Source organism: Bombina bombina, chromosome 12 (assembly GCF_027579735.1).
Source record: "Bombina bombina isolate aBomBom1 chromosome 12, aBomBom1.pri, whole genome shotgun sequence".
In the NCBI taxonomy this organism is placed as follows: domain Eukaryota; kingdom Metazoa; phylum Chordata; class Amphibia; order Anura; family Bombinatoridae; genus Bombina; species Bombina bombina.
The window spans coordinates 57,858,917-57,871,289 of record NC_069510.1 but is presented as its reverse complement, the minus strand read 5'-3'; the positions used below and the strand labels follow the sequence as shown (position 1 = coordinate 57,871,289).

Sequence of the window (12,373 nt, the reverse complement as noted above, 5' to 3'; positions counted from 1 at the left end):
TTGATTATCAAGGATAATATTGTGTAACACAGTCTTAGAGACTGGAGTTATCCCATTTCATTATTAATTTGAAGCTTAGCTTAAAGGGATAGTAAAGTCCAAATTAAACTTTCCTGATTCAGATAGGGCATGTAATCTTAAACAACTTTCTAATTTACTTTTATGATAACATTTGCTTTGTTCTCTTGTTATTCTTAGTTGAAAGCTAAACTATAGGATAATTTCTAATCCTTTGAAGGCTACCCCTCATCTGAATGCATTTGACAGTTTTTCACAGCTAGAGGGCGTTAGTTCATGTGTTTCATAGTCTGTCAAAAGATCTGAGATAATGAGGCTGTCTGCAGAAGCTTAGATACAAGGTTATTACAGAGGTAAAAAGTATATTTCTATAACAGTGTTGGCTGTGCAAAACTGGGGAATGGTAAATAAAAGGATTATCTATCTTTTTAAACAATAACATTTTGGTGTTTACTATCCCTTAATACTTAAAATGTAATTCCGCATAATGGGCCAGATTACAAAGTGTAATTAGCTATTTAGCAATTTCGTTTGAGTGTAACCTTTCTGTAAATGTCGGGTAGCGTGCGTATTACAAGTTGAACGTAAAACGTTTGCTTGCAAGTGAAACCCAATGATCGCTAACGTACTCTCCTCATAGAAGTCAATGGAGAGCACAGAAGAAAAAAACCCTGTGTTTGCTAACCCGACAGGAGTATATATATATATATATATATACTGTATATACTGTATATATATATATTAATATATATTTACTCCTGTCGGGTTAGCAAACGCAGGTTTTTTTCTTCTATGATAGGCATCTATTTTACATTAACATTATCACATATACATAGAAATATGTATTAATACAAATGTAAAAAAATTCTATGTGAAGAACATAAGAAAGGAAAATATGCATAACACGGGTTAGCTCACATTAAAAATGACTAATCTTACATCGTGTTATTGAAATATTACATATAGCATATTAAAATATACATATAATTAGATACTGTAAAATATTATTAATAATCCATAGAATATATATATTTTTTTAGAGTATCTAATAATTTTTAATAATATTTTTTTTAATATTTTATATGTAATATTTCAATAATGAAATGTAAGATTCTTCACATAGAATTGTTTTAATAATAAAAAACATTTCTGTATATCTGATAATGTTAAATTGATATCTATACCTATATATCTATAGGAATAGGTATATAGAGATATACTGTATATAGAAATATATATTTACAATAAAAATGTACATTATACATACAAAACACATAAATACATCCGTACACACATCTATACATGTATATGTACAATATAGCCCTTTGCAGCAGTCAAACACATTGTCATATATCATATACCTTTGAATCTTAATAACTTTTTTTTTTTATATATTTATATGAATAATTTTAATTAGATAATATTTAGTATGAGTATAACTGTATTTATGTTGTGTCTTACGTAACTTTTTTTAATGCGAGGCTTTCAGTTCTGCTAACCCGACAAGCATAACATGAGATTGTGTTCTTGTGATCGTGCTTACTTTTATCTTGTAATACAGGTGCTCTTTCCGACGTGCACGAAAAGACGATATCGCCAGTATGGAACGGTTAGCGCGCCACTTGTAATCTATCCCAAAATGTTTCATTTTAAAAATAAAATTAATAATTCAATTTCACTATTTTTGTCCACCTTTTCTGTCATTAAAAATTGAAAAAGTCTGTTGTTTTTTTTCACTTTTCCAGAGAGGCCGTAGTGCAAACTTCAGAACATTGACCCTGCAATATTCTACACTGTGATCCCTTCATCTGTGCAGAAGCTAATTTATATTTCTCTACAACCACAGTAAACATATTTGAGAACTGAAAATAGTGCAAAGTTTGCTAAAACAATTACAGTTTTTAAATGCTTTTGAAACTTGTATCACGTATGCAGAGATTTTGTATTGCACATATGTACTTATGGCCGTATCAACAGGGGTCTCATAGATCTTAATCAAGACTGAGCTCACACATCTAGGGGACCCATCTGGCTATTTAATTATAATGAAGTTGCTACAGAGGAAACTGGTGGGGCCTGGTCTTAACCTGGATCATAACCATGTGTTCCCCCTTCTCGTACAAATCAGAGCTCACAGTGTACAAAAAGTGTATGGATTTGCCTTTACAAATATGCTGGTAGCATTACCAAGATGGCCGGCACAGGGCTGGTGTAGAGATGGCTACACAAGTGCATATTCCCTGGTGTGGTCAGAGAAGCAGCTCCTCTTGCTCCTACCTAGCTGCCAGCTTTGCCCTTGTTAATTGTAAACCTCTAGAAATAAAGCTATTGAAATAAAGGGATCCTTTGGCCTGGGGCCAGAGAGGTCTAGTTTACCACTGTATGTACTGTATATGCAAGATGTTAACGTCTTCCCTTACCTCAGCATCTCTTCATCCATTGTTTTCCCATTACCACTGTGATCATCCAGTTGCAAACGAGGAGCAGGGCCTTCATATCCCCCATTCTGCCTGTAACGACTCTGCAATACTTGTGCCATTTGGTTCCTTAGAACTTGTGGATTGATAGGGACTGAAGATACACTTGTTTCATCATAGTCTGGGTAGGCTCCCTGGAATCCGTCATCAGCCATCAGTGGACCTTTTAGACTCTGCAGTTGTTGTTCTGCGTAGCCTTGTCCCTGATTAATCTGGTTCCACATCTGGAGAAGATTTGCCAGGTACATGGCTTCCTTATCTCTTCTCTGCCCTTCTTCTACCAGTTGCTGGAGGGAAATATTATCCTGAGTGGGCTCCACTCTGTGGCCTGGACCCATCCTCTCCAAAGCTTGGGCCAAGAGCTCTTCATTTAAATAGCTGGCAAGATGAGCTGCCATAGCTTGGCTGATTTCAGGATACAGTGGCTCAATAGGTTCTGGGGGTAAGTAGGACATAATGTCGGCTTCATAGGGATTGCTCACCGGGATGCTCCTTCGAAATCTTCGTGGGATGCCATCTTGAGACGAACTTCTAAATGGCTGAACAGGAAATGAAAATATTAAGCAAGTGAAGATATTGGCATATACATCATACACTTTATGAAAATATTTTATGGCCCAATCTGTATAGCTGTCTGTGACACAGTTTGAAACACCAAATAAACATAAACATTAACATAGAAGACAATATAAGGGGCAAATACTTCAATATGGAAATTTTAATCTTTCTTCCAGTCAATAGTCAATTGTCCAGCCACTTCTTTAAAGGAACACTACTCAAAAATAGTCTTCACGTTTTTACCTGATGGAGGGCTAGAATACAAGTGATGCACTAACTTTAGCGCGCACGTGATATAATAATTTTGTGTGTGCGTTAATTTGCGCTTGTATTACAAGTTGAAAATAAATGTGAAAGCAAGATTAGGTTAGTGCAACTGAAAGCCTTGTATAAAAGGTTAGGGATTAAAAAAAAGTTGCACCAACCACAATGTAAAAACTTTTAAATATACAGTTACACTTATATAAACACTGATAAAGATTATTCATAAAATTATTATTAAAATATATTTATAAGGGTTCAAATATATATGGTATATGGCCATGTAATTGACTGCAAAGGGCTATAATGTATGTGCATATATATGTGTGTGTGTATATCTCTCTCTATATATATAGATTCAGTTAAGTGCACTCTCACTCCATTCCAAACAACCATTGTATTTAATATAATATATATATATATATATGTGTGTGTGTGTATGTGTGTCTAAATAATAATTCCATAATATTTAATAATGTGTTTAACTGTGTATTTACTGTATATATTTAACATTCCAATCCAGGGCCCCCAGTAGTCCATCTCCACGTCCCATGTGTAGAGATGCAGAGACCAGTCTGACTAGCAGCTGCGGCTCTCTAGGTGCCCGTTGCCTAGATTTAAAGGGCCAGCCTCTGATTACTAGGACTCCCACCTGGAAGGCACAGGTGTGGGAGTCCCTATAAAAGGCTGCTCAGTGCATCACTCTGTACAGAGTTATTGCCTAAGAAGGTCCTTGTTAGCTGGTTCCTGTTCCTTATCTGAAGGTCCCTGCTTCTAAAGCTATTATCCTTGGCTGTGATAATTGTGTATGCTTATCCTACTGCTGAGACCAAAGACCTCTGCTGTGATACTTGGGTATGCGTATCCTACTGCTGAGACCAAATACCTCTGCTGTGATACTTGGGTATGCTTATCTTATTGCTGAGACTTGTGTATGCTTATTCTACTGTTGAGACCAAAGACCTCTGCTGTGAGACTTGTGTATGCTTATCCGACTGCTGAGACCAAAGACCTCTGCTGTGATACTTGTGTATGCTTATACTAATGCTGAAACCAAAGACCTCTAATGTGATACTTGGGTATGCTTATCTTTTTGCGGAGACTAAATGTTATTGCGGAGACTTGTGTATACTTATCCTACTGCTGAGAACAAAGACCTCTGCTGTGATACTTGGGTATGCTTATCTTATTGCTGAGACCAAAGACCTCTGCTGTGATACTTATGTATGCTTATCCCACTGTTGAGACCAAAAACCTCTGCTGTGATACTTGGGTATGCTTATCTTATTGCTGAGACCAAAGACCTCTGCTGTGATACCTGCTTATCTCACCACTGAGACCAAAGACCTCTGCTGTGATACCTGTGTATGCTTATCCTAATGCTGTGACGAAAGATCTCTGCTGTGAAACCTGTGTAGGCTTACTTTACTGCTGAGATCAAAGACCTCTGCTGTGATACCTGTGTATGTTTTCTTGTTCCTGGACATTTTACAAAATTCCTCACCAACAGTACCCGCTTGGTTCTGTGCTTGCTGAGAGACTTGTGCTTAAACCCTTAATGACCAGACCATTTTTTCAATTTTCTTACCCTTAAGGACAAAGGCTATTTTTACATTTCTGCTGTGTTTGTGTTTAGCTGTAATTTTCCTCTTACTCATTTACTGTACCCACACATATTATATACCGTTTTTCTCACCATTAAATGGACTTTCTAAAGATAACATTATTTTCATCATATCTTATAATTTACTATAAAAAATTATAAAATATGAGGACAAAATGGGAAAAAACACACTTTTTCTAAATTTGACCCCCAAAATCTGTTACACATCTACAATCACCAAAAAACACCCATGCTAAATAGTTTCTAAATTTTGTCCTGAGTTTAGAAATACCCAATGTTTACATGTTCTTTGCTTTTTTTTTTTTGCAAGTTATAGGGCAATAAATACAAGTAGCACTTTGCTATTTCCAAACCACATTTTTTCAAAATTAGCGCTAGTTACATTGGAACCCTGATATCTGTCAGGAATACCTGAATATCCCTTGACATGTATATATATTTTTTTAGAAGACATCCCAAAGTATTGATCTAGGTCCATTTTGGTATATTTCATGCCATCATTTCACCACCAAATGCGATCAAATAAAAAAAAAAAGTTAACTTTTTGACAAATTTTGTCACAAACTTTAGGTTTCCCACTGAAATTATTTACAAACAGTTTCTGCAATTATGGCACAAATGGTTGTAAATGCTTCTCTGGGATCCCCTTTGTTCAGAAATAGCAGACTTATATGGCTTTGGGGTTGCTTTTTGGTAATTAGAAGGCCACTAAATGCCACTGCGCACCACACATGTTTTATGCCCAGCAGTGAAGGGGTTAATTAGGGAGCTTGTAGTGTAGTAGACAACCCCAAGTATTGATCTAGGCCAATTTTGGTATATTTCATGCCAACATTTCACCGCCAAATGCGAGCAAATAAAACATTTTTTTTTACATTTTTCACAATTTTAGGTTTCTCACTGAAATTATTTACAAACAGCTTGTGCTATTATGGCACAAATTGTTGTAAAAGCTTATCTGGGATCCCCTTTGTTTAGAAATAGCAGACTTATATGGCGTTGGCGTTGCTTTTTGGCAATTAGAAGGCCGCTAAATGCTGCTGTGCACCACATGTGAATTATGCCCAGCAGTGAAGGGGTTAATTAGGTAGCTTATAGGGAGCTTTCAGGGTTAATTTTAGCTTTAGGGTAGAGATCAGCCTCCTACCTGACACAACTCACCTCCTGATCCCTCCCAAACAGCTCTCTTCCCTCCCCCACCCCACAATTGTCCCGCCATCTTAAGTACTGGAAGAAAGTCTGACAGTACTAAATAAAAGGAGTTTTTAAAAAAAAAAAATATTTTAGCTGTGATGGACCCCTGCCTTAGCCCCCAACCTCCCTGATCCCCCCCAGCTCTCTAACCCTCTCTCCTACCTAATTGCCGCCATCTTGGGTACTGGCACTTTAAACTTTTTCTGTAGTGTAGCAGCCCCCCCACAATACCCCCATCTCCCTCCCCCTCCCAGATCCTTTTATATTTAAATTTTTTTAATCTTTTTTCCCCCCTCTCCCTCCTTATTGGTGTCAGTGGCTAATGCGCGCGCGCGTGTGTGTGCGCTCCCCGCAACTGGCGTGCACATTGCACTCACAGGAACCGGATGCCGGGTACCGATGGGCCACCCACCCGCCTCCCTGCTACACTCCCACCCACCAACGAACGGCACCATTGCTACCGGTGCAGAGAGGGCCACAGAGTGTCTCTCTCTGCATCGGAGTCTTCTAAAAAGGTATTGCAGGATGCCTCCATATCGAGGCATCACTGCAATACCCTGAGAGCTGCTGGAAGTGATTGTGATCGCTTCCAGCACTCTGTTAGACAACTGACGTACCAGGTACGTCTTTTGTCATTAGCTGGTCATTTTTGTATGACGTACGTGGTACGTCAGTTGTCATTAAGGGGTTAAAGGGACATAAAACCCATTTTTTTTCATTCACATTTTAAACAACTTTCTAATTTACTTCTATTATCATATTTTCTTCATTTTTTTTGTTATCCGTATTTGAAAAGCAGAAATGTAACCTCAAGAGTGTGCACGTGTCTGCAGCACTATATAGCAGCAGTTTTGCAACAATGTTATACATTAGCAGTAGCACTAGCTAACATACGGCTAGATTTGGAGTTTTGTCGGTAACGACCCGAAAAACTAACGCCGGCTTTTTTCTGGCCGCACCATAAAAATAACTCTGGTATTGAGAGTCCACAGAATGGCTGCGTTAGGCTCCAAAAAAGGAGCGTAGAGCATTTTTAACGCAGCTTCAACTCTCGATACCAGAGTTGCTTACGCAAGCGGCCAGCCTCAAAAACGTGCTCGTGCACGATTCCCCCATAGGAAACAATGGAGCTGTTTGAGCTGAAAAAAAACCTAACACCTGCAAAAAAGCCGCGTTCAGCTCCTAACGCAGCCCCATTGTTTGCTATGCGGTAACCCTTCCTACGTCTGCACTTAACACTCTAACATGTACCCCGAGTCTAAACACCCCTAACCTTACACTTATTAACCTCTAATCTGCCGCCCCCGCTATCGCTGACCCCTGCATATTATTATTAACCCCTAATCTGCCGCTCCGTAAACCGCCGCTACTTACATTATCCCTATGTACCCCTAATCTGCTGCCCCTAACACCGCCGACCCCTATATTATATTTATTAACCCCTAATCTGCCCCCCACAATGTCGTCTCCACCTGCCTACACTTATTAACCCCTAATCTGCCGAGCGGACCTGAGCGCTACTATAATAAAGTTATTAACCCCTAATCCGCCTCACTAACCCTATAATAAATAGTATTAACCCCTAATCTGCCCTCCCTAACATCGCCGACACCTAACTTCAATTATTAACCCCTAATCTGCCGACCGGAGCTCACCGCTATTCTAATAAATGTATTAACCCCTAAAGCTAAGTCTAACCCTAACACTAACACCCCCCTAAATTAAATATAATTTTAATCTAACGAAATTAATTAACTCTTATTAAATAAATTATTCCTATTTAAAGCTAAATACTTACCTGTAAAATAAACCCTAATATAGCTACAATATAAATTATAATTACATTGTAGCTATTTTAGGATTAATATTTATTTTACAGGCAACTTTGTAATTATTTTAACCAGGTACAATAGCTATTAAATAGTTAAGAACTATTTAATAGTTACCTAGTTAAAATAATTACAAAATTACCTGTAAAATAAATCCTAACCTAAGTTACAATTAAACCTAACACTATACTATCATTAAATTAATTAAATAAAATACCTACAATTACCTACAATTAAACCTAACACTACACTATCAATACATTAATTAAATACAATATGTACAAATAACTACAATGAAATAAACTAACTAAAGTACAAAAAATAAAAAAGAACTAAGTTACAAAAAATAAAAAAATATTTACAAACATAAGAAAAATATTACAACAATTTTAAACTAATTACACCTACTCTAAGCCCCCTAATAAAATAACAAAGCCCCCCAAAATAAAAAATGCCCTACTATTCTAAATTACTAAAGTTCAAAGCTCTTTTACCTTACCAGCCCTGAACAGGGCCCTTTGCGGGGCATGCCCCAAAAAGTTCAGCTCTTTTTCCTGTAAAAAAAAACATACAATACCCCCCCAACATTACAACCCACCACCCACATACCCCTAATCTAACCCAAACCCCCCTTAAATAAACCTAACACTAAGCCCCTGAAGATCATCCTACCTTGTCTTCACCTCACCAGGTATCACCGATCCGTCCTGGCTCCAAAATCTTCATCCAACCCAAGCGGGGGTTGGCGATCCATCATCCGATGGCTGAAGAGGTCCAGAAGAGGCTCCAAAGTCTTCATCCTATCCGGGAAGAAGAGGCGATCCGGTCCGGCAACCATCTTGATCCAAGCGGCATCTTCTATCTTCATCCGATGACGACCGGCTCCATCCTGAAGACCTCCACCGCGGACCCATCTTCTTCCGGCGACGTCCAACTGAAGAATGACGGTTCCTTTAAGGGACGTCATCCAAGATGGCGTCCCTCGAATTCCGATTGGCTGATAGGATTCTATCAGCCAATCGGAATTAAGGTAGGAATATTCTGATTGGCTGATGGAATCAGCCAATCAGAATCAAGTTTAATCCGATTGGCTGATCCAATCAGCCAATCAGATTGAGCTTGCATTCTATTGGCTGTTCCGATCAGCCAATAGAATGCGAGCTCAATCTGATTGGCTGATTGGATCAGCCAATCGGATTGAACTTGATTCTGATTGGCTGATTCCATCAGCCAATCAGAATATTCCTACCTTAATTCCGATTGGCTGATAGAATCCTATCAGCCAATCGGAATTCGAGGGACGCCATCTTGGATGACGTCCCTTAAAGGAACCGTCATTCTTCAGTTGGACGTCGCCGGAAGAAGATGGGTCCGCGGTGGAGGTCTTCAGGATGGAGCCGGTCGTCATCGGATGAAGATAGAAGATGACGCTTGGATCAAGATGGTTGCCGGACCAGATCGCCTCTTCTTCCCGGATAGGATGAAGACTTTGGAGCCTCTTCTGGACCTCTTCAGCCATCAGATGATGGATCGCCAACCCCCGCTTGGGTTGGATGAAGATTTTGGAGCCAGGACGGATCGGTGATACCTGGTGAGGTGAAGACAAGGTAGGATGATCTTCAGGGGCTTAGTGTTAGGTTTATTTAAGGGGGGTTTGGGTTAGATTAGGGGTATGTGGGTGGTGGGTTGTAATGTTGGGGGGGGGGTTATTGTATGTTTTTTTTTACAGGAAAAAGAGCTGAACTTTTTGGGGCATGCCCCGCAAAGGGCCCTGTTCAGGGCTGGTAAGGTAAAAGAGCTTTGAACTTTAGTAATTTAGAATAGGGTAGGGCATTTTTTATTTTGGGGGGCTTTGTTATTTTATTAGGGGGCTTAGAGTAGGTGTAATTAGTTTAAAATTGTTGTAATATTTTTCTTATGTTTGTAAATATTTTTTTATTTTTTGTAACTTAGTTCTTTTTTATTTTTTGTACTTTAGTTAGTTTATTTCATTGTAGTTATTTGTACATATTGTATTTAATTAATTTATTGATAGTGTAGTGTTAGGTTTAATTGTAGGTAATTGTAGGTATTTTATTTAATTAATTTAATGATAGTATAGTGTTAGGTTTAATTGTAACTTAGGTTAGGATTTATTTTACAGGTAATTTTGTAATTATTTTAACTAGGTAACTATTAAATAGTTCTTAACTATTTAATAGCTATTGTACCTGGTTAAAATAATTACAAAGTTGCCTGTAAAATAAATATTAATCCTAAAATAGCTACAATGTAATTATAATTTATATTGTAGCTATATTAGGGTTTATTTTACAGGTAAGTATTTAGCTTTAAATCGGAATAATTTATTTAATAAGAGTTAATTTATTTCGTTAGAATAAAATTATATTTAAGTTAGGGGGGTGTTAGTGTTAGGGTTAGACTTAGCTTTAGGGGTTAATACATTTATTAGAATAGCGGTGAGCTCCGGTCGGCAGATTAGAGGTTAATAATTGAAGTTAGGTGTCGGCGATGTTAGGGAGGGCAGATTAGGGGTTAGTACTATTTATTATAGGGTTAGTGAGGCGGATTAGGGGTTAATAACTTTATTATAGTAGCGCTCAGGTCCGCTCGGCAGATTAGGGGTTAATAAGTGTAGGCAGGTGGAGGCGACGTTGAGGGGGGCAGATTAGGGGTTAATAAATATAATACAGGGGTCGGCGGTGTTAGGGGGAGCAGATTAGGGGTACATAAGGATAACGTAGGTGGCGGTCGGCAGATTAGGGGTTAAAAATTTTTATTCGAGTGTCGGCGATGTGGGGGGACCTCGGTTTAGGGGTACATAGGTAGTTTATGGGTGTTAGAGTACTTTAGAGTACAGTAGTTAAGAGCTTTAGAAACCGGCGTTAGCCCAGAAAGCTCTTAACTACTGACTTTTTTTCCTGCGGCTGGAGTTTTGTCGTTAGATGTCTAACGCTCACTTCAGAAACGACTCTAAATACCGGAGTTAGAAAAATCCCATTGAAAAGATAGGATACGCAATTGACGTAAGGGGATCTGCGGTATGGAAAAGTCGCGGCTGAAAAGTGAGCGTTAGACCCTATTTTGAGTGACTCTAAATACCGGCGGTAGCCTAAAACCAGCGTTAGGAGCCTCTAACGCTGGTTTTCACGGCTAACGCCAAACTCCAAATCTAGGTCATAATTTATGCAAGGACTTACCTGATTCATTTCTTTAATGGTGGCAAGAGTCCACAAGCTTGTTACTGATGGGATATACATTCCTACCAGGAGGAGTCAAAGTTTGCCAAACCTCAAATGCCTATAAATACCCCGCTTAGCTCACTCATACCTCAGTTTAACGTATAGCCAAGAAGTGAGGTGATTAAGGAGTAAAAGCACAAAAAAGAGGAACAGAAAAAAAGATGTGCTTATTAAACAATGAACCCAAAAATAAAGAAAACATTTTTGTGGGCCTCGTGGACTCTCGCCACCATGAAAGAAATTAATTTATCAGGTAAATTCTTACATAAATTATGTTTTCTTTTATATAGGTGGCAAGAGTCCACAAGCTTGTTACGGATGGGATATAATACTCAAGATGTGGAAGTACACGAGTAACAAAAATAAAGGGAGGGATAAAATAAAAACAGCTATTTTCGCTGAGAAATTAAATCCAAAAGTTATGTCTTTTTTTTTTCTAATTTAAAAAAAAAACCTTAAATCATAGGCAGTAGAATCAAACTGAGACCGCTGCCTTTTCTACCAAAAGCAGCTTCTGAAGAAGTAAAAACATAAAAATAATAGAATTTAGTAAAGGTATGCAAGGAATTGAAGCTTTATTCTTGAAAGCCCAAGATGTGGCAACTGATCTTGTAGAATTAGCTGTAATTCTCTTTTTAACCAAGATGCTAATGAAATGGCAGATGCTTTCTGACCTTTTTTAGAACCAGAAAAAAGAACAAAGAGACTAGAAGACTGTCTAAAATCCTTAGTAGCATATAGTATTTCAAAGCTCTCCAAAGAGTGCAAAGATCTTTCAAGAGAAGATTTAGGATTAGGACTCAAAGAAGGAACAATAATTTCCCTATTAATGTTGTTAGAATTCACAACTTTAGGTAAACATTTGAAAGAAGTCGGCAAAACTGCTTTATCTTGATGGAAAATCAGATAAGGGGACTCACAAGGGAGGGCAGACAATTCAGAAACTCTTCTAACAGAAGCAGATAGCCAAGAGAAATAACACTTTCCAAGAAAGACATTTAATAGCCAAAGAATACATAGGTTCAAAAGGAGGAGTCTGAAGTATCTTTAATACCAGATTTAGACTCCAAGGAGGAGAGATAGATTTAATGACAGGTTTAATATGAATTAAAGCCTGAACAAAACAGTGAATATCAGAAAGATTAGCAATCTTTCTGTAAAATAAAACAG

General features: G+C 38.0%; 1 protein-coding gene across 1 annotated transcript in view; it reads right to left on the bottom strand.

Annotated features, from left to right (window-relative positions):
• The window catches only part of LOC128642667 (uncharacterized), a 70,406-nt gene that overhangs the window by 27,742 nt on the left and 30,291 nt on the right, over window positions 1-12,373 (bottom strand). The window contains exon 2 of the mRNA XM_053695449.1: window positions 2,439-3,034. Coding sequence (XP_053551424.1) covers window positions 2,439-3,034 — 596 coding nt within the window. The remainder of the gene's footprint in view (window positions 1-2,438; window positions 3,035-12,373) is intronic.